General features: G+C 45.1%; 1 protein-coding gene across 2 annotated transcripts in view; it reads left to right on the top strand.

Annotated features, from left to right (window-relative positions):
- DOCK11 (dedicator of cytokinesis 11) overlaps positions 1–23,067 on the top strand; it is a 981,167-nt gene that overhangs the window by 631,285 nt on the left and 326,815 nt on the right. For both annotated transcript variants that reach the window (XM_063937505.1, XM_063937504.1), the window contains one exon: positions 11,800–11,982. In XM_063937505.1, the coding sequence (XP_063793575.1) occupies positions 11,800–11,982 (183 nt within the window). The remainder of the gene's footprint in view (positions 1–11,799; positions 11,983–23,067) is intronic.

Raw genomic sequence — 23,067 nt, 5'->3', positions numbered from 1 at the left:
GTTAGAGGTCCCCTTGTTATTATCCTGTCTCGGTTCACGTCTTGTCTCACTCTAAGACCTGGGGGCATCGGAGTTGGGCAGACCTAATCCGCCCTTCAAACGCGGCTGCCGTGAGCCCAAGAAACCATAGTCACGCAGGCGTGACCTGACCACACGGGTGAAACAATGGAGGTAGGTTGCTAGGGGCTATTTCCATACCACACCTTATTTCAGCGTCACGTTCTGGTGCTCTGGACTCACTACGCAACATCTCTCTTCTGAGCACCAGGAACGTAACAATTTACTAGTGTTTCACTGTAATATAGTTAGCTGACAGCCTCACTGGGGCTGTGCAGCTAGGGGTGTGCTGGTTTCTTTCTCTGTGTGTCTCCTCTCACATACAGTAAGGGCAAGTTTGATCAGTATTACTGTCTGTGTGTATGTCAGTGTGATTGCTGTAAACATGGGTAAACACAAACTCTGTAGTGTATGTTACACCTGATTCTCTCCCTTATCTACTGATTCTGTTTCATTTGAACAATGCAGCCAATCTTCATAAATCAGTGAAGAGGCTGAGAGGAGAGTGTCCAGAGCCCTTCTGGCTAGAGGCTCTTAAAACTATGATGTCTGATATGTCATCACAACTTACTGCTAATGGTCAGAAAACTCAGCTACTACAACAGGCTTTTGCAGACTTAGCTGCTAGGGCAGATGTTACACAGCCCTCCATCTCTCATGCAGGTCCACAGAAACGTGGTTTACCTGCCTTACTGTCTGACTCAGATGAGGATATACAGGAGGATGGGGAGGACTTGGATCCCATTAGTGGGGATTCTGATTCTGCTCAGGGTATTGAACCCCTCATTCTGGCTGTAAGGGACGTGTTAAAGCTCCCTCTAGTGGACGCTGCGTCACAGCAGTCGTTTTTCTTTACACAAAACAAGCCTAATGTCACTTTCACTGATTCTGCAGAGTTAGATGACCTATTCAAGTTGTCCTGGAAAAATCCAGACCAAAAATTCCAAGTGTTAAAAAAGTTTTTGCGCACTTTCCCATTTGCTCCTGAAGGTAGGAAATTCTGGGAGGAACCCCCGGGGGTGGACGTATCAGTCACTCGACTATCCAAAAAGGCAGTACTGCCTGCCCCGGGCTCCTTTACCATGAAGGATCCTGGGGACAGAAAGATAGAGACTACATTCAAATCTATTTACATGGCAGCAGGTGTATCATAAAGGCCGGTCACGACACGGGTGGATTCTCAATCTACAGAAGTCCCACCTGGAACCAACTCAGCGGCTCCTGTTCCTGGGGATGTTGAATATGGTGGCCCAGAAGGTGTTCCTCCCGTAGGACAAGGCGAGAACAGTTCAGGAGATGGTCCGCATAGTGCTCCGACCTGCTCGAGTATCCATCCATCTTTGCATCAGATTGTTGGAGAAGATGGTCGCCTCATACGAGGCAATCCAATATGGGAGGTTCCATGCCAGAACATTTCAATTAGATCTCCTGAGCAAGTGGTCCGGATCTCATCTACAGATGCACTGGATGATTTGCCTTTCACCGCAGGCCAGGATTTCCCTCTTGTGGTAGCTGCAGTCCTCCAATCTCCTGGAAGGCCGAAGTTTCGGGATTCAGGATTGAACCATCCTCACGACGGATGCCAGTCTGCGAGGATGGGGTGTTGTCACCCAAGGGGCACCGTTCCAGGGCAGTTGGTCGGCCCACGAAGCCCTCCTTCCGATCAACATTCTGGAACTTCGGGCGATCTACACTGCTCTGCTTCAGGCCTCTCCTCTGCTCACGGATCACGCGATCCAAGTTCAGTCGGACAACCCCACAGCAGTGTCGTAAATCAATCGACAGGGAGGGACAAAAAGCAGAGCCTGTATGTGAGAGGTGTCAAAGCTACTCCTCTGGGCGGAAAGAAATGCAAGAGCAATGTCTGCAATCTTCATTCCGGGTTTGGAGAACTGGGAAGTGGACTTCCTGAGTTGTCACGCTCTCCACCCGGGGGAGTGGGGACTCCCATATCAGGTGTTCCAGCAGATTGTCCACCGGTTGGGCTGCCCACAGATAGACATGATGGCTTCTCGACTAAACAAGAAGCTTCGGGGGGCGTGGCTTCGACGGACATGGAGTAGCACACAGACTGTGTGTCTCTCCAGCTATTAACTCCTGCACCAATATCCTGTGTCCCCCCCTGGGCCTGCAATCCACCACAATACCAGCATTATAGTGTAGGGGTACCCCTGGCCCGCTCGGAGACTTGCCAGCAAACTACCCTCTGAATTAGAGTGACTGCGGTGTGCGGGGGGCCCCGGGCCTGCTACTACACGTGGGACGCCGCCATCCTGCTGCCCGCACAGAGACCTGCATCCGCCTCCCGTCTTTCCTACTGAGACCTGCTGTCACCTCCATCGGGCTCCCGTCCTGTGCACTGATCGCCGGGTCCGCGGCTTCCTGCTTCCGGTACAGAGACCTGCATCCGGCTCCCGTCATCCCGCACCGAGACCTGCACCCGGCTCCCGTCCTCGCCGGGTCTGCGGCTTCCCCTCTGCGGCGCCTCTCCTGTTGTGCTCCGGCCGGCGAGCTCTCCCCCGGCCGCTGCAGCACCACGTGACCCGCCGCCGCTCTCTCTCCCTGCTCGCTCCGGCGGCCCCAGCCCGTGCCCTCCGGCTCCTGCACTGTGCTCTGCCGCTGGGGAGGAGGTACACGGCACGGCTGAATTTTATAAGTGCCTGTGCCCTCCCCATACTACTGCTGCCTAGTTGAGCTCTGCTCCATCAGGATAGGGAGCAGTGATATTAACCCCTGCAGATCCTGTAACACCCTGTAACACGCTGGTCAACCTCAGCCTCCCAGCACACACTTCCCTTCAATTTATTGTGCCTCATATGCTGAGAGGGAAGGAAAGATTTCTATATATCCTGCCGCAATTATTTATTCTGTGCTAACTGAGGCTCCCGGTATTATACACGGTCACTGAACAGTTCTGGTATACTATACTTACCCGCAAGCAGCGACTGGATAATTCTGATATACTACATTCAGTTATTCCTTGGCCGTCCCTGGACAGTTCTTGATATACTATTTCATATATTCTTGCCTCCTGCCGCCCGCTCGGCCATAATGGTCAAACCGCATCAGTCTGCCGCGGCGAAGTTGGAGAAGTATGTCAGAAATCCGCCGACGCGGTCCCAACAGGGTGGGGAGGTGCAGTCGACCTCGGCGCCGCCTTCCCCGTCGGCTGGCTCCTCATCTGCGGATGCCGCCGATGCTGCTCTGCAGAGGGTGCTGGATGCGGTCACGGCCAGTGAAGCCCGCTTGGCCGACCGGATCGGTCAGGTCCAGTCGGATTTATCCATTATACACCAGGACCTCCAGCGGGTGCGAGAGAGGGTCGGTGAGGTTGAGACGCGCACCTCCACGCTGGAAGACACTGTTACGCCTCTCGGTAGACGCACTTCTGCTCTGGAGTCTCAGATGATGGATGTACATAGAAAGATGACGGATATGGAGGGGAGATTGCGGCGAAATAATGTCCGTTTCGTCGGACTCCCGGAGAAAGAAGAGGGTGCTTCCCCTGAAAAATTTCTTGAACGCTGGCTGTTGGATGTATTTGGAGCGGAGGAGTTCACTTCACATTTCGCAGTGGAACGCGCCCATAGGGTCCCGATGCGCCCATTACCTCAAGGGGCACCTCCCCGTACTTTTATTGCCAAGCTCCTCCACTACCGGGATAGAGATGTGATTCTGAGACTGGCCCGCACCAAGGGTCCCCTTAAGTGGAAAGGTTCCCCAGTGTCAGTCTTTCCGGATTTTGCTGTCGATGTCCAGAAGGATAGAGCTCAGTTTGTCCCTGTGAAGCGCAGGCAGCGAGAATTGAATATCCCCTATGCCATGCTCTTTCCGTCTAAACTGCGGGTGGTCTCGGATGGGGAAACAAAATTCTTCACGACTCCTCGTGAAGCATCAATGTGGCTGGACGGACGCTTTCCGGCACGGCGAGCGCTTGCTGCTGATTGAACTTATGTGTTTGATTTCCCTACTTGCAAGTATACTGCTTCGTTTATGCTTCATATGTTATTGTTATATTGTCTTGGGAGGGATGTTTAGTTGTTTGTGGTTATGTTCCGTATGATTCCCTGCAAGATGTCAGTTTGGCTGGAGGGACACTTTTCAAATGGGGGAGCAATGACTGCTGATTGCTGTCCTGTCTCGGATTTCTCAGCTAAGTCAATTCGCCACTGTTTGTGATGTGCTGCTATGTGATTTACGGAGGGGCTATTTGCGGCCCTTACGGGCCTTTACTGGGAGGGGGTGGCTTTGTGGACGGGTGATTGGTAGATGTTGCCTTTATGCTGATTTTGGGCCTTATGATCTCGGTGGTTGTTCTGCCATACAGTCCTTAAGGGGTTAGCGGGTGCTCAGTTGGGGTGGGGGTAAAGGTCTAGGGGGGGATTGGTTTTGTTTTGAGTTTAGCTGGGGGATTTTCCTGTCTTATGGTCATTAAATTCTTGGCCCCCTTAGTGGATATAGGAATTTGACCTTAGTTGGTACTGGCGGAGTATGTTATCGGGCTCTCTGCCATAGTTGGGATTGTTAGCCCTTAGGGTGTTTTGTTGTTAGGGAATCAGGTATGCCGCTAGTTTTAGGTGGTATACGGGGTGGGGATGGGGGTTATTTTAGATTGTTAACATTCAGGTGTTTTTATTTTTTGCTGTGCAATGTGCTTATTTCCGCTATGTTTATGTTGCAGCTGACTGCAGGCGTATCCTCTTTGGTATTCACTGGCGGTGGCTGGCCGCGGGTGCTATGCAAAATCACAACAATGCCCTGTTATGGCGTCGGTTAAGTTTCTGTCGTGGAATGTGCGGGGGATCAATGACAAGGTTAAGCGCTCCTTGATCCTTAGACAGATTAAATCTTATGCGTCGGATATTGTTTGCTTGATGGAAACCCACCTACTGGGTACTAAGATTATGTCCCTTAAAAAACCATGGGTGGGATGGGCTTACCATTCTATGCATACAGCTGCGTCCCGGGGAGTGTCGATTCTAATTAGGAAATCTGTTCCCTTTGTGCTTGACTCTGTGCAAACGGATCAATGGGGTAGATATGTATTTCTTAAGTGCAGAATTAACTCCGTCCCCTTGTTATTGCTGGCTGTGTATGTACCCCCTCCATATTCGCACGATGTCCTTAAAAAGGCATCTGTCTTTATGGCTGCTTCCCCTGACATGCCCGTTATCTGTATGGGGGACTTTAACAACGTTTTAAATCATGAGTTGGATAGGTTGTCCAGGGTGTCCTCCAACCCGCGGCCCGGGAACTCCCCGTTTGCAGACACTGTGTCAGAGTTGGGTCTGATAGACCCCTGGAGATTGAAGAATCCTGATTTGAGGCAATACTCATGTTTTTCACGCTCTCACTCTTCCTTCTCTAGGATAGATTTGGCTCTTCTGTCCCGGGAGCTTTTGCCCAAAGTTCAGAATGTAAGATATGAGACTAGGGGTATCTCGGATCACTCCCCTATATCGTTACATATTGACTTAAACTGTCAGCGAGGCCAAGCAGTGTGGAAATTTAATCCCTTTTGGCTGACGCATATGGGCGAGGGATCTGATTTGGAGGCTAGCTGGCTAGAATTCTTTGTTATGCATGATGACACCTCGGATGTGTCTCTGCTATGGGACACTTTCAAGGCTTTCTTGAGAGGTACATTGATCAAACGGGTGGGGAGTCTTAAATCCTCCTTTAGAAAACACGAGTCTGAATTGGAGGCTCGGGTGGCCGCTTCAGAAGTGACGTACGTGCGTGATGGCACGGATGCTTCTAAGCTGGTGTGGCTTCATGCGCAGGGTGAATGGAATGATTATCTGTGGGGGAAAACTCAGCACAGACTTCTCTTCTCCTCGCATGTCCAGTATGCTACGGGCGATAGACCAGGTTCTTATTTGGCCAATCTTGCAAGGGGTGACCGTTCCTCTCATACTGTAGTGGAGATTTTGGACTCAGCTGGGTCGGTGCTGGATCGCACCCCCCAGATCGTGGCGGAATTTGTCTCATATTATCAGGCATTATATAGTTCTCAGTTGACCTGTTCCCCACTAGAGCTATGTGAATACTTGGATGGGGTCCACTTGCCCTCCATCTCCAGTGAGGCCAGGGCCCTTCTAGATGCTCCTTTGTCAGTGGAGGAGATTGAGACTGCGATCTCTGCCTCCCCCGATGGTAAGGCCCCTGGCCTTGATGGCATCCCGTCAGAACTGTATAAGAAATATATAAAATTCTTTGCCCCTCGGTTGCTTGAGTTGTTCAGTGAAATTCTTGCCCAAAGTGCGCTTCCCCCGTCTATGGCGGAGGCATTGATTATAGTGATTCCCAAGCCGGATAAAGACCCCAGGAGGGTTGAATCCTACCGTCCTATTTCCCTGTTGCCCACGGATATTAAAATCCTGGCCAAGGTTCTGGCTTCCAGACTTGGCCGGGTCGTCTCCCAAATTATCCACCCTGACCAAACGGGCTTCATGCCTGGCAAGTCCACTGCTGTGAACTTGAGGCGCCTGTTTACTCATTTTCAGGCTTCTCGGGAGGAGGACTGCTCTGCCGTTATAGCCTCCTTAGATGCCGCAAAGGCCTTTGATTCAGTGGAGTGGGCCTTCCTCTGGGAGGCTATGAGTAGGTTTGGTGTGGGCCCCAACTTTATCAAGTATGTTAAATTGTTATATTTTCAGCCCATGGCCAGAGTCTCGGTGAACGGGTTTGTCTCGGACTCCTTCCCCCTATCCAGGGGAACGAGGCAGGGCTGCCCTCTGTCCCCGACTCTGTTTGCTATCGCTATTGAGCCACTGGCGTGTTTGATTAGGGCAGCTCAAGATATTGAGGGTATTAGGGTTGGCGCAAGGGAAGACAGGATAGCGTTATACGCTGATGACCTGTTGCTCTTTGTGGACGATTCTGTTTCCTCCTTACCTAAACTTCTTGACTTGATAACTGACTATGGACGTTTCTCCGGGCTCAAAATTAACTGGGATAAATCCACCATTACTCCACTTAGAGTCCCGGTTTCGGAGGCCCCGGTGATTCCAACCCCCCTTAAATGGGTAGACTCCTTCAAATACCTGGGGATATGGGTATCGAATAACCCTTGTACCTATGTTTCCCTTAATGTCATGCCGCTGATAGGGTATCTCCGCTCGAAGGTTAGGGTTTGGGGGTCTCTGCCCCTGACTGTTACTGGCAGGGTCAGTTTGGTAAAGATGGTATACTTGCCCAAACTCCTTTACGTTCTCCAGCAATCCCCTATATATATTAACCTGAAGACATTTCGACAGATTGACAGTTTGCTTTCTTCTTTAATATGGGCCAGCAGGAGAGCAAGGCTGAGACTAGACGTTCTGTCCAGGCCGAAAGTGTTGGGAGGCTTAGCTCTCCCTTTATTTCGATTTTACTACTATGCCGCGCAGTTGGCACATATATGGGAATGGGTGAACGCCACGGATGCTCTCACTTTGCACTCCCAATTGCTTCTCCAGATATACCCTGCCGGCTCTCCATTACAGATGCTTCTTTGTGGGAACCCTAACTTGTCCAAGATCCCTATAATAAGACAGGCCGTCCTCATATGGAAAAAGGTACATGTTATCCTACTAGGCCAGGGTATTGACCCAGATACCCCTCTGGACAATGCCCTCGGCTTCCCAGAATTGGCTTCGCTGCGGACTGGGGCGGTGTGGGGGAGGTGGGGTGTGACGTCCCTGGGCCACTTATATAATGATGGTATACTGAGGTCCTTCCTGCAGCTTCAACAGGAGTACAGTGTACCCTCTTCTCATTTCTACCGATACCTGCAGCTGAGACACGCGCTTAACGCACAATTTCCCGAAACTCCTCCAATGATTGCCGACTCCCCGGTCAAGTCTCTCCTGCGGTCCCTGGGAAGCGGACATCTGGTGTCCAACATTTATGCAAGCATGCTCCGCTCTCACTATTCTGACCCGTTGTCCCTTCTCAGGAACAAGTGGGAGTCTGACTTGGGTGCCATCTCTGATGAGATCTGGGAGGGTGCTTTATGTTCTCCACGATTATCCACTACCACCACTAGATATCAGCAAATTCAACTGTTTATAATACACAGAGTATATATGACGCCGGTGCGCTTGAGACATGTAGGGGGTACCCACTCCTCCAGATGTCCTAAGTGCGATAGTCTGGATGCAGACTTCTGGCACATTCTCTGGCAGTGTCCCAAGATAGCCGTATTCTGGACGGGTGTTACTGACGCCCTGGTGTCAACGGGTATTCCCTCGTCTGTGTGCTCCCCGACGACATGTGTGTTATCTGCTGTGGAGGAGGATGCCCTGGACCCCCCTGCCAAACGATATGTAATTAATCTGTGCGGCCTGGCCAAGGTGTGTATCGCTAGGCTTTGGCTAGCCAGAGATGCACCCACACTGCGATCATGGGTCTCTCTTGTAAATGATACGGCCTCTCACGAGAAATATGTATACCTAGCTAGAAAAGCGGAGAAAAAATATCAGGACCTGTGGGGTCGATGGCTTGAGTCCCCGCTTTCTGGAACCCGAGGTGTTTAGATATGCTGCAAGGGATTAGAGTGGGTGTGTGACTTTTAATCTGCACTGGGTGCACTGCCTCTTTTCTCTATGTTATCCCCTGCGCCCGCGGTCAGCCATTCCCGTTCCCCTGCCATTGCTTTAGCTCTGAAATCAGCTCAAATTTATGATGTGCTGCCATAGATATCCATATACAGCTTTCATTGATTTATATGCGCCTTGTTAGCATGCAATACTGATTCTAAATTACAACCTATGTTTCGGAATTTAGGCCTGCACCGGTGTTCTATGATAACTATGATAATTGGTCCCTAGTGGACAGGAGAATCTGCGTATTCCCTGGGCTGGGGATCTACTGTGGGTTGTGCTGTTGTTTTTTTGTGTTTTTTGTTTTGTTTTGCAATGTGTTTAATGTTAATCAGAAAACTAATAAAAAAAGTATTGAATTAAAAAAAACAAGAAGCTTCACTGGTATTGCTCACGAACCAGGGACCCTCAGGCGGGGGCAGTGGATGCACTGATGTCGCCTTGGACGTACCGGCTGGTGTACCTATTTCCTCCGATTCCGTTGCTCCCAAGGGTGCTCAAGCGAATCAGAAATCAGGGTATCCAGGCAATTCTGATAGCCCCGGATTGGCCTCGGAGGGCGTGGTACGCGGATCTTCTGGACATGTCTGTCGAAGACCCTTGGCCTCTACCACTTAGAAGCGATCGTCTTCAACAAGGACCGTTCGTCGACCCGGACTTACGGCGACTTAGTTTGACGGCATGGAGGTTGAGCGGAAGATCCTAGCTCAGTAGGGCCTTTCCGAAAAGGTTATTGCTACCATAGTTCAGGCCAGGAAACCTGTGACGTCAAAACATTATCATCATATCTGGAGGAGATATGTCTCTTGGTGCGAGGAACGCACGTATCCACCTGCAGAGTTCCTCTTGGGCCATTTCTTACGTTTCCTGCAGGCTGGTGTAGATAAGGGCTAACATCTGGGTTCCATTAAGGTCCAGATTTCAGCTCTCTCAATTTTCATTCAGAAGAAATTGGAACTGTTGCCTAAAGTTCACACTTTCTTGCAAAGGGTACTCTACATACAACCTCCTTTTGTGCTGCCTACGGCACCCTGGGATTTGAATGTGGTGTTGGAATTTCTACAGTCCTCCTGGTTTGAACCTCTGATGACAGTAGAAGACAAGTACCTCACGTGGAAGACGTGATGTTACTGGCCCTGGCTTCTGCTAGGCATGTCTCAGAATTGGGGGCCTTATCGTGTAAAAGTCCCTACTTGGTCTTTTACGAGGACAGAGCGGCGCTCAGAACTAGGCAGCAGTTCCTGCCGAAGGTTGTCTCTGCGTTCCACTTGAATCAACCTATTGTGGTACCGTCAAGTACTGGTACTTCTTCTCCTCCAGAGACATTGGATGCTGTGCGAACCTTGAAGGTCTATGTTCAAGTGAACGGCTCGGATTCGAAAGACGGATTCCTTGTTCGTGCTCTATGATGCGCAGAAAAAGTGTTGTCCCGCTTCAAAACAGTCCATTGCTTGCTGGATTAGGCTTACTATCCAATAGAACTCTGTGTCGCCAACCTTGCCTGTTTCTAAGTCTCTAAAGGCCCACTCTACAAGATCGGTGGGCTCTTCCTAGGTGGCTGCCCGTGGAGTCTCGGCCTTACAGTTATGCCAAGCCGCTACCTGGTCGTGGAAGACCACTTTTGTTAAGTTCTACAAGTTTGATACCCTGGCCAAAGAGGATTTCCAGTTTAAGCAGGCGGTGCTGCAACAGTCTCCGCCCGTTCTGGAAGCTTTGGGACGTCCCCATCGTACTAACTCTCTCATATATGTCCTTTCTGCTTCTGGCACTGTTTTACCTAGAACTGCCTGTGGAAGGGGGCATAGAGGGGAGGAGCCAGCACACCCAGTGAAGAAATTTAAAGTGCAGCGGCTCCTTTGGACGCTGTCTATACCCCAGTCTCCCCAATATCCCTTATGGACTATGAGAAAAGGATTTACCGGTAGGTAATTAAAATCCTTTTTTTTTTTTTTTTTACAAGGAGATCCGTTCTACAATGTGCATAATATAATATTTCAATATTTAAAAAAAAAATACTTTTTAAACTGTATTAGATAAAATAAAAAACATCTAGATGAATGGTTTGGAAGGGAAAAATTGCCAGATAAATGGTAAGACAGAATCTAGTATCTTAACGGGGATACAGAACAAAGAAAGATTGCTTAAAATTACATTATAATACATCATTTTACAGAGAGATTAGTCAGAATAACAAGTATGTGAATTTTATCAACTTGTCTATCAACTGTAACCATACTGGGTAGTTTTTACTTTTAAAATACATTTGTTGCAAGTGCTCCATACACTATCCTGCATTTGTAGATGTACAGTTAAGGGCCCCATACACTAGTACGATAACGCCCGATTTCATCCGATTCCGACGTTTTGGGCCGATAAATCGGATGAAAATGGGCAAATCGCATCTGCTTTACTTCCGATCCGATGAGTGGTCCTGTGAACATTGGTTCAGAGCCCTTAGATCGAAAGTGCTGCACTAAAAATATCTCTGATCCCACAGGCATGGCTGGGATCGCATACAATACATAGTATGCAAAAGGAGCGCATATGATGTATCGTACTGTATGCAGTTCTGCCGCCCGGGAAGCTGCCGGGCGGTTCAAGGGAAATCTTACGCGACTTGATGATCCGACATGTCACTGTAGTGTATGGGGCTCTTTACAAACGTATTAGGAAATGTGGTACTTCTTTTCTGCATGTTGTACCACTGTGCATGTAGTTCCCACGGTAACACATCTGCCAACATACCTGGGCTAAAGTATTATTTTTTTATAATAAAAGCTAAACCATGAATTGAGAATGTTACATAAAGGCTGCTAAGCGTGGTAGTGTAGGCATGCGTCAGAGTCCTCAGAAGCTACAGAAGGTTAGCCATAGGAGACCGCTCTGTAGGTCCTATGAGTGTTTGAGCATCCCCAATGTTTGTGCTGACGCAGCCACTAGTCGTGTTTATACCTGGCATGTTTAAGTCATAAGGAAGGGGGGCGGTAACATGGACACCCCCCAATTATTTAAGAAATATGGTTCAATTAAAATGTTTTTTTAATTATCAATTGATTCACAGACGTTACCATTACGTATTCATGCCCTTCTAATGTAAATAATGATGTTGTGTTTGTGCATTTCACTTTGACTGAATGTGATATTCTATTTTCACAAGTTTCCGTCAGTGTTCTTTAAAGGGAGAGTGAACATGTGCGCAGCCTTTTGCTATGAGGTTCTCAAGTGCTGCACATCGAAACTCGTCTCCACCAGGAACGAAGCATCTGCTCTCCTCTATCTTCTCATGAGGAACAACTTCGAGTTCACTAAGAGGAGGACATTTCTCAGGACACACCTACAGGTAAGACAATAAAGAGAGAGGATGTTAAGGCACGAGTCCACTTTCTGACCTGCATAGACAATACAGTTCTTTTATGTTTATGCTTTTTCAAATCCAGTTTTGCTTAATTAGTTTAGTGTGTTCTAGGTCAGAAGTGGGCAATGCGATACATTTCAGGGAACACCCCTACATATTTAAAGGACCACACATTACACTGAAACTCGGTAATAAGTAAAAAAAAAAAAAAAATACATTTAGTTACCTCTCTGTAATAACACATCAGAAAGCATTTTAATGTCAGCTAAACAAGTGTCACAAGTTGAGACAGCAAAAAGGAGAAAAAAGAGACTCTTTTGTGGGCGCTAGAACATTCAAAGGCAGTAGTTGGCTGTAGGGCTGCAAGTGGCCCTCCTTCACCTACAGCCTGCCAGCTCCATCCGTTACAACTTGTGACACTTATATTTGGGGGAATACCGCATCGGTGTATAATGGGAGTATCTATAAGTATCTAAAATGAAGATATGAGCCAGGAAAAAATTTTTTTTTAACAATGTGGCAGATACTCTTGTATAGGATGGGAGTATACGGGTGAAACGCGTCTTCCGACGTTTTCTCTTTCCGGCTCTCCGAAGTGCCGTTTGTCTTCATACACCTGCCGCTGCCCTGCGGCATTCGAGCCCAGAAGCGTCCCCTATCGCCTGAACGATTGAGCCTCTCTGCACAACGGAACGTCCATAAACTTCCCTTGGTTGGACTTTCTCAGCCCATTATCCAGTCCGGTCCGGCAGCATCATCCACTTTTGAATGACAGAGACTTTCCATCTGACACTCGCTACCACAGACCGACTGCAGCACGGGACGTCCCTCTCCATTTGCACCCTATGCTTTCCAGCACGGCTTCCACGTTGAATTCTCCAATTGACGGGGACACCATGCTATAGGATTTAGGACATTTCATTTGACATTTCGCCACTGGTAATATCAGTATATAATTTTTATTTTTTTATTTTCATTCTTTATGATAGAATTATTTAATTATCATTTGCGCAGACTGGCTTATCCATACTCCTATATGCTCATGTGATAATCAGTACCTAATTATCAATACGTGCCGTGTTTGGAGGTTTTGAGTATCAATTTTGGAGTCATTTTTTCAATTTGACTATACCTATATCTGCAGATGATTGCTTGTATTGTTTACACCGACTCATATCCTCATCTGCTACATTGTTACATTTATTTTCCTGGCTCATATCTTCATTTTAGATACTTATAGATACTGCCATCCCATACAGGAGTATCAGTGTTTGGGAAACCTTAAAGTGCATAATATCATAGGCTTACAGCTATCATCTGTGGCATTCGTTACACTATTATTTTCCCCTTTTGGGCTCATATCTTTTATTCCAGACACCTGTTATACTTTCATATCTGGCACTCCATATTTATCTAACCAGCTGACTAAAAGAACGTCACAACATTCGGAAGTAATTGACAACTGTTGCTATCAACGATATTTGATACTTTATTGACTTATTAAATTGGTTATTAGCCTCTTTTACTCTTTTCAATCTATATCTATCTTTCGTGGACTCTCACCATTGATACAGGGATTATCCCTGTCTAACATTGGCAGCAGATCCATCTCATCTCCGTTGTCCTTTCCGCTTATGCTGTAAAATTCGTGAACTCTCATCAGTGATTCCAGAGCATCCGACTATCGTTTATCCTTTCTCTCTACTATCATACCACACTGGTAACGCCCAAAACCGCCCGATCTTGGAAGCTAATCATTGTTGGGCTGGGTCAGTACTCAAGTGGGCGACTCTTGAGGAAGACCCAGTTTAGTAGAGGTCAGACCGGTTCATCACGCTCAGAGTCTAACACTGACAGCAGATTCACTCTGCTATCTTTTTTCCAACTGTTCTTTGTTCTTTTCTCTCATGACAGCCGGTTATATTACGCTCGTTTGCCTATATATACTCCAATCCCTATCAGGTGTTACACTCACATGCTAACGCAGGGCTTATAATATTTTCTGGTGTCTTAATTGTTTTCAGTTTATCCTGTGTTAACTCTTCATGACACTGTGACTGGACTTCGGCAGCCGGATTTAATATCATGCTAATATTAGCATTTGATTGTTACTAATTGTATTTTGGTTTCTCTTGTGATCTATTTAGTATCAGCAATTTATTGCTACTTTGTTCATTATAATCTTCACTGAACCACTGACTTTTTTTATTGTTTTGTTATTATTAAAAGTTAAATTTTATATCTATTCTGATATCTCATACATTAGTTTAAGTTAAGAGTGCGCCTACAAAAGAGTCTCTTTTTTCTCCTTTTTGCTGTCTCAAGTTGTTATATTGACTCAGGGTGTACCACCAAATAAAGATTAGAAAACAGGGTTTTCTTTCTATCTTTCTATTTTGGTTATTACATTGATATTTGATACCTATTATACACCGGTGCGGTATTCCCCCAAATATAAGTGTCACAAGTTGTAACGGATGGAGCTGGCAGGCTGTAGGTGAAGGAGGGCCACTTGTAGCCCTACAGCCGACTACTGCCTTTGAATGTTCTAGTCATTGGTGGCTTTTACTGTCGTTTCTAATTATATTTCTATTTTGCTCAGTTTTATGCCTGTACCTGTAAATTGTTAAATACAGTGTATAGGCTCTTCTGTGCTGCTGCTTGAACCTTTAAACAGAAAACCCAAATAACACTTGAGTGATATAAGGACACACCTTTTCTCATATACACTTGGCTATATGCGATCAGAGGTAGAGGTAATAAATGATCACATTCCGCCAGCTTTTTCTTCTATGTAAATAGTGGAGGTATGCAATTACTGTTTTACTCAACAGCCTGAGATGAAATATTGCCCCATGCCATCATCAAAACAGAAGCCAAGAAAAGTTCAACTCAGCATACACTTATTGGAAAATTCCTACTTGTAGATTACTCCCTGTTGACTTGAGTTGTACAGTAACGCACTTTGGGGGTCATTCCGAGTTAATCGCTCGCTGCCGATTTTCACAGCGCAGCGATCAGGTTAAAAAATGGAAAAACTGCGCATGCGTATGCACCGCAATGCGCAGGCACGTCGTACATATACAAAGAGGATCGATGCTGGGCGATGGATTTAGCGAAGATTCCATTCGCACAGCCGAATGCAAGGTGATTGACAGAAAGAGGGCGTTTATGGGTGTCAACCGACCGTTTTCTGGGAGTGTTTGGAAAAACGCAGGCGTGTCCAGGGCGGGTGTCTGACGTCAATTCCGGCACAATAAAGACTGAAGTGATCGCAAGGACTGAGTAAGTCCAGAGCTACTCAGAAACTGCACAAAATGTTTTTGCTGCCCTCGACTGCAAAGGCGTTTGCACACTTGCAAAGCAAAAATACACTCCCTCGTGGGCGGCGACTATGCGTTTGCACGGCTGCTAAAAGTAGCTAGCAAGCGATCAACTCGGAATGACCCCCTTAGCAAAGAGACATCTGTTAATAAATTTAACTAGCTAGTATGCGAAATATTAAAACCACAAATAACAGATATGTGAAAGTATAACAACACTGTGAATTACAGAAGAAGAAAATCAAATAAACATAGGGGTATATGCAATAGCGGGCGAATTGGCAAAATAGGCGAATTCCGGGCCGTTTTCGCCTCCAAAAATCAATTCGCCTATGCAGTGCAGTCATTTTTCGCAAAAAAACGGCCCGTCAAAATTCGCCTTTTCTCAATTCGCCTTTTTCCGAATTCGCCTTTTCTGCAATGGTACAGATGCTGCAATTCGCCTCCAGCATATTCAATTCAAGTTTGGAAATTCGCCTGCAGTGCTTTTAGACAGCAAATTCGCGATTTTCACTCCGCCACACTTTGGAGGGTGAAAACAAATAAAAAATTTTTAAACATGTTTTTTTTTGTGTTTTTTTTTTTAGGAATAGCAGATCTATTTATATTAGAAGGGATTAGGTTTTTTTTTTTTTTTTGGGGGAGGCACAAATATTATTTATATATTTTTTAAAATAATATTTTTATTTTTTTATTTTTTTTATTGCTGGAACGGTAAAATCCGGGAAAAAAATGGCGTGGGGTCCCCCCTCCAAAGCATAACCAGCCTCGGGCTCATTGAGCTGGTCCTGGTTCTAAAAATGCGGGGAAAAAATTGACAGGGGATCCCCCGTATTTTTAAAACCAGCACCGGGCTCTGCGCCTGATGCTGGTGCCAAAAATACGGGGGACAAAACGAGTAGGGGTCCCCCGTATTTTTAACACCAGCATCGGGCTCCACTAGCTGGACAGATAATGCCACAGCCGGGGGTCACTTTTATACAGTGCCCTGCGGCCGTGGCATCAAATATCCAACTAGTCACCCCTGGCCGGGGAACCCTGGGGGAATGGGGACCCCTTCAATCAAGGGGTCCCCCCCCCCCAGCCACCCAAGGGCCAGGGGTGAAGCCCGAGGCTGTCCCCCCCCATCCAATGGGCTGCGGATGGGGGGGCTGATAGCCTTTGTGTTCAAAAAAAAAGATATTGTTTTTTCCATTAGTACTACAAGTCCCAGCAAGCCTCCCCTGCAAGCTGGTACTTGGAGAACCACAAGTACCAGCATGCGGGAGAAAAACGGGCCCGCTGGTACCTGTAGTTCTAATGGAAAAAAAATACCCAAATAAAAACAGGACACAGACACCGTCGACAGTAAAACTTTATTACACACTGCCGACACACACATACTTACCTATGTTCACACGCCGACATCGGTCCTCTTCTCCATGTAGAATCCCGGGGTACCTGAAAATAAAAGATCAATTATACTCACCTCAACAGGCTCCAGAGATAAATCCACGGACTTGGCAAAAAAAGAAAGCGCATTTACCCGCACCAAAAACGGACTGAAAGGTGTCCCATGCTGACACATGGGACACCTATCCACGATTAAGATCTGTCAGTGACAGTTGTCACTGACAGGTCTCTAAGCCAATCAGGAAGCGCAACTTCGTTGCGCTAACCTGATTGGCTGATCGCTGTGACAGCGCATCGCACAGCTCCCTCCATTACTTTCAATGGTGGGAACTTAGCGGCTAGCGGTGGGGTCACCCGCCGGTCACCGCTGACCGGCGGGTGACCTCACCGCTAGCCGCTAAGTTCCCACCATTGAATATAATGGAGGGAGCTGTGCGATGCGCTGTCACAGCGATCAGCCAATCAGGTTAGCGCAACGAAGTTGCGCTTCCTGATTGGCTTAGAGACCTGTCAGTGACAACTGTCACTGACAGATCTTAATCGTGGATAGGTGTCCCATGTGTCAGCATGGGACACCTTTCAGTCCGTTTTTGGTGCGGGTAAATGCGCTTTCTTTTTTTGCCAAGTCCGTGGATTTATCTCTGGAGCCTGTTGAGGTGAGTATAATTGATCTTTTATTTTCAGGTACCCCGGGATTCTACATGGAGAAGAGGACCGATGTCGGCGTGTGAACATAGGTAAGTATGTGTGTGTCGGCAGTGTGTAATAAAGTTTTACTGTCGACGGTGTCTGTGTCCTGTTTTTATTTGGGTATTTTTTTTCCATTAGAACTACAGGTACCAGCGGGCCCGTTTTTCTCCCGCATGCTGGTACTTGTGGTTCTCCAAGTACCAGCTTGCAGGGGAGGCTTGCTGGGACTTGTAGTACTAATGGAAAAAACAATATCTTTTTTTTTGAACACAAAGGCTATCAGCCCCCCCATCCGCAGCCCATTGGATGGGGGGGGACAGCCTCGGGCTTCACCCCTGGCCCTTGGGTGGCTGGGGGGGGGGGACCCCTTGATTGAAGGGGTCCCCATTCCCCCAGGGTACCCCGGCCAGGGGTGACTAGTTGGATATTTGATGCCACGGCCGCAGGGCACTGTATAAAAGTGACCCCCGGCTGTGGCATTATCTGTCCAGCTAGTGGAGCCCGATGCTGGTGTTAAAAATACGGGGGACCCCTACTCGTTTTGTCCCCCGTATTTTTGGCACCAGCATCAGGCGCAGAGCCCGGTGCTGGTTTTAAAAATACGGGGGATCCCCTGTCAATTTTTTCCCCGCATTTTTAGAACCAGGACCAGCTCAATGAGCCCGAGGCTGGTTATGCTTTGGAGGGGGGACCCCACGCCATTTTTTTTTCGGGTTTTTCCCCGTTTTTTCCCGTTTTTTAAAATCGCGGTAAAATCCGCAAAATCGGCCGATTTTCGCCCGCGACTCTGGCGAATCCGTTTTTCATTGCATATGGTGAATTCCGGAAGCCACCTTCCGGAATTCACCTGGCGAATTTGGTCGAATTGAAAAAACGGCGATAATTGCCGCGATTTCGCCCGCTATTGCATAGATTTGTTAAAAAAACTGAGCGTCTGTTTGGTGTCTGTTCTATTAAATCCCTGTCTTAATATGTGTCAGTATTATTTCATAATTATTTTATATTTGTATTCCACATAGATACAATTGTGTTCAAATAATTACTTCAATGTTTAGAAGAATGTTTCTAGCACTTCAATGTTTGGAAAGATGTTTCTGGCACAGAGCCCGGACTCTTATGACTAGAACATATGTTGCAATCTTAAAGGATGTGATACGTTGTTCCTATGTTCCGTACTGTGTTACGAATCACTTAGATTTCCAAGATCAATCACACATAAGTTTATGTGGCCTCACTCTCATTGGTATATAGGATCCTTGTAAACATATTAGTTATAATATACCTTTTAGTTGTAATAACGGACAATGACCTCTGTAAAATCTTACCCGAAAAAGTCCAGGCCAGTTGGCGACGATCCAGAAGTCTCAAGGACACACTGGTGAGTAGTCACCTTACGAAAGTGACTAGAAGCCTTTACAACAAAGCAGGCTCATTTAGATGTAAAACCTGTAAAGCCTGCCAGTATATGGTTGAAACGAAATCCTTCCAGGACAAATTTTGGAAAACATGGTACATAAAAGATTACCTAGACTGTCGAACTATGGGAGTAGTGTACCATCTCCAATGCCCTTGTGGCAAAAAATACATAGGTAAAACAACAAGACCTCTGAAACAGAGGATTCTCGAGCATGTTGGTTCTATCAGTAATGCGAGAAAAGATCAAGCAAGATTCAGGACACTTACACCTGTGGCCAGACATTTTTTGAGATTTCATGACAGTTCTCCAAATGAACTAAAAAATTTTGCTATGGAAAAAATCTCTCTGGGCATTAGAGGAGGAGACCTGGATGTGAACTCCTAAAAAAAGAAACTAGGTGGATATTTCTCCTAAATACAATGACACCCAATGGTATCAACGAAAATAACAGCTATCAACCTTTCCTCTAAATAAGTATAATACACAATGAATCCTCCTCAAAATGATCTTGGACTCCTTTCTTATCCATTTTCTTCCCTTTCTTTGTGATGATCAAAATTTTTCTGGAAAGGCAGATAAATGGAAGTACAGGTACACCACCGATTTTCCGGCATCCTCGGTTCCAGTGCCGTGCCGGATTATCGATTTTTGCCGGATTAACGGAGGAAACTAATTTTGCACCTCCAGAACATTTCTAAAGCAATAAATAGTAAAATATATGCTACAGTATAATATTAATTAATGAATAAACACAGTAGTGTATGCAAAACTGTTTATAAGCAAAACAGGTATCAGGCTCAGGCTGTGTGTTCCGCCCATGTGCGGTACTTGCTGTGACCTTGGACGCCATAACAGCCCCACTGATGCTTGCTGTGTCACCTGCAGTGTCCGTGGAAGCTGTACCCACTGACACTTGCGCGTATTGCGTGTTACGCCCATGCGCAGAAAATGTTCCGGATTAAAGGATGTCCTTAACCCCCTTTAATCCGGACAAATCAAAATTGTCCGGATTAAAAGAGGTTCCGGATCATCGGTTGCCGGAAAATCGGTGGTGTACCTGTACCTACTTCATCTCCATGCAAAAGTTAAAAATTATGATCTCATGCCTCTTAATTAAATTGGATAAGGAGATACATTATGAAGACCCATACTAAAGGGACCTTGGAAGCTTATCGGAAATCAAAAGGGTTTAACCCACCAGGACATGAAAAATGATAAATGTATCTGAAGCGAGAGCAGATACTCTCTCCTGTAAGGACAACCTACCAGGGAATTGGAATACTTAGCAAGTATAGAAGATATGGTCATCATAGAGCAAACTGATCAATGCTTGGATGCCAATGGATATAATACATACTTACCTTAGGATGCATGAATCCACCTCAGGACGCATCAATTATTTACCACCTTACCTTAAGGCCCTTTAACAGCATACCTTATAGTTCATAGTACAATGAATCATCCTATAACAAGAATATATACTTACCCCGTTATTCTGAGGTCCTCTAATCTTAACACACTTTTCCGACAAATCATTACAACTATGTATGTATGAGTGTATTATGAGTCATAATAAATATATATACAATCATCTATAAAAGTTAATTAATATAAATTGGACATATGCATACAGACCAGATGATCATCAATTGATCTAACCTTATAAATTAGCCCTCTACTTAATTCCCAATATTGGGTATATGTATATATTTTTTCTTAGAAGTACTTTCTTGTATACCATTATATATACACATATATATATACATATATTTTTTCTCTTCACTGTCCTTCCCCTTTTCTTCTCCCTCACCTCCCTTGTTTTCGTTTTCACTTTCTAGCACCCCTTCTTTTTTCTTTGCAGTGGTACACTAATTTTGGTTTTACTTGTCAATCACTATGATCCCATATCTCACCAGTGAATCTCATCATATTAAAAATATATACAGCATCAAGATTTTTCATATCCTTTATATAATTGATACACGTAGCACATTTCACTTATAATATGCACAAATTTCATTTTCATATTGATTTGAGTCACTTTCCCTTACATTCTCTTATACGGAGAAAATACCTTTTTTTTCTTCTTTTTTCTTTTCCCAGCATGTGCACAATGCCATGACACACCAATTGTTAGTATATGACACCAACTCACTTTGGCACATTCACTTTATTAGAATCACTGATTAATTAAAATGAGAAACATATATGCTTCGTAAAGTTCAATAAAGGAAATTCAGGAAATTATTTAACAAACACAATTTTCATATATATAACTAATACCATTACTTATAATTATGAGTGCATACATATTGTTCACATGTGTAAACCTCCTTTTTGGTAGGAGTGTGATTATAGATATAATAGAGCAACAAGGATTAAATTATTTTAATGTAGTAGGAATAATGTACATACATACATACATCAATAAAACAGTAATAATACAAAAATATTTGATATTGTTTAATATTAATATTTTTATTTAACAACATGAAATATATACATATTAATTGAAAGGTAACATTTTAGCATATAACTATTCAAAGTGCATATTAAAGTCCTTAGGAATAATAATTCATGTACTATTAGATGCCCTTTACATAGACTATTTGATTAACCCAGGTTGGCTGTGGAATGGATGCTTGAACGTCCCCCTTTAAGTGATAGACATTGCTCTCTGGGCACAGCGTAAATAGCCTAATATTCATGAGGGTAACAAAATCCTATTATTGATGAGGATTGATGTCTCTCCATAGGTAAGCAAGCTACAGAGGGAAATTATATTATAATTCTCTATACTCTGCACGGCATCATGAACCCTATTCATTACAAGTATACCAATTCCAACGGATCGTAACAGACAATTAAGTTTGAATTCCCCGCGGGACACAATGATTGGCAGCGGTCGGAATAAAAGGGTACTCCAGTAATGGCCTCGGGTTACCCTGACGAAGCTAATGTGAAACGTACGTAGGACCTGAGCGTCCTACGCGTCTGCTTCTCCTGTTTAAAAATTATAAAATTATAAAGAAATGTATTAGAGATCTAATGTGTTTAGCATAGAAGAATGTATAGCTAGGTCTTAGAATCTTGTGATCAATACCGGTAATTGTGAAGTGACAGAAAGTCGGACATTAGATCCACTCGTGTGAGCGAGATTACATAAAATATATGCAGCACAGATACGAGCTGGGATAGGTAATCTATATGCGGGACTTGAAACAATATACCGGCTGGAGTGTAATAAAGGCTGCTTATAGATATAAGTGTTAGTCATTACTGAAGTACAGACTCACTATAAGAGAATTGTCAGACATTAATGTGCATATATTGATAACACACAAACTCCGTTTAAGGGATCTGTACAGGTAACTGGCTCCTATCACGTGATCACAGGGTTACTTTACCAGATCCTAATTAGAGGACCACTGACAATCACGGCACCTTTATTAATGTGTATAGTAATGTCATCATGAGTCACACATCCGGGTGAAGGGTGAATAGCCTGATCAGTTATAATAGATTACAGCAGCCGGCGGAATACAGCCCAGCCGCAGAATGCCTGTCACATACCTGACCGCAGCCTAATATTAATGGACTTCGGATAGGAATTTAATGAAGTCAGTGTATTCACACTAGTTGAATATTGATGGGAGTTTAATTTATCTATACACACTTATTATGTTGTGAACTCCTTCTATATAAGATCACCTCATACTCTGTGTAAACAATCAAGTGCTATGTATATACTACACCCATCCCCTTTTTAATTATTATAAATTTTACTAAATTATCATTAAAGCAAATCTCTAGCTATATAATAGAGTAACATAAAGATTGATGCTCATGGATAACCAACTCTAGGCAGAACTGAACACCTGACACTATAAGTGACAGGTGAATCAATATATAATCTCACACATGAGAAGTACCACAGGATCACCCCCCGATATATAATACACCTGACACTATAAGTGAGAAGTGAACCAGTATATAATCTCACATATGAGAAGTACCACGGGGTCACTCCCCGGTATATAATGCGCCTGACACTATATGTGAGAGGTGATATCATGGTACACCAATAACAGATAACTGTGTGCCATAATTGGGAATTTAATGTGAGACCCTATGGTACGAGTCAGACATCTGACATTATAAGTGAGAGGTGTACTAACACTGGAGTGCGATATTTAAAGCATATAGAATACACCGGACACTATAAGTGAGAGGTGATATCATAGTATA

The sequence above is a fragment of the Pseudophryne corroboree genome, chromosome 8 (assembly GCF_028390025.1).
Source record: "Pseudophryne corroboree isolate aPseCor3 chromosome 8, aPseCor3.hap2, whole genome shotgun sequence".
Classification (NCBI taxonomy): domain Eukaryota; kingdom Metazoa; phylum Chordata; class Amphibia; order Anura; family Myobatrachidae; genus Pseudophryne; species Pseudophryne corroboree.
This window is presented reverse-complemented; position numbering and strand designations above follow the sequence as displayed.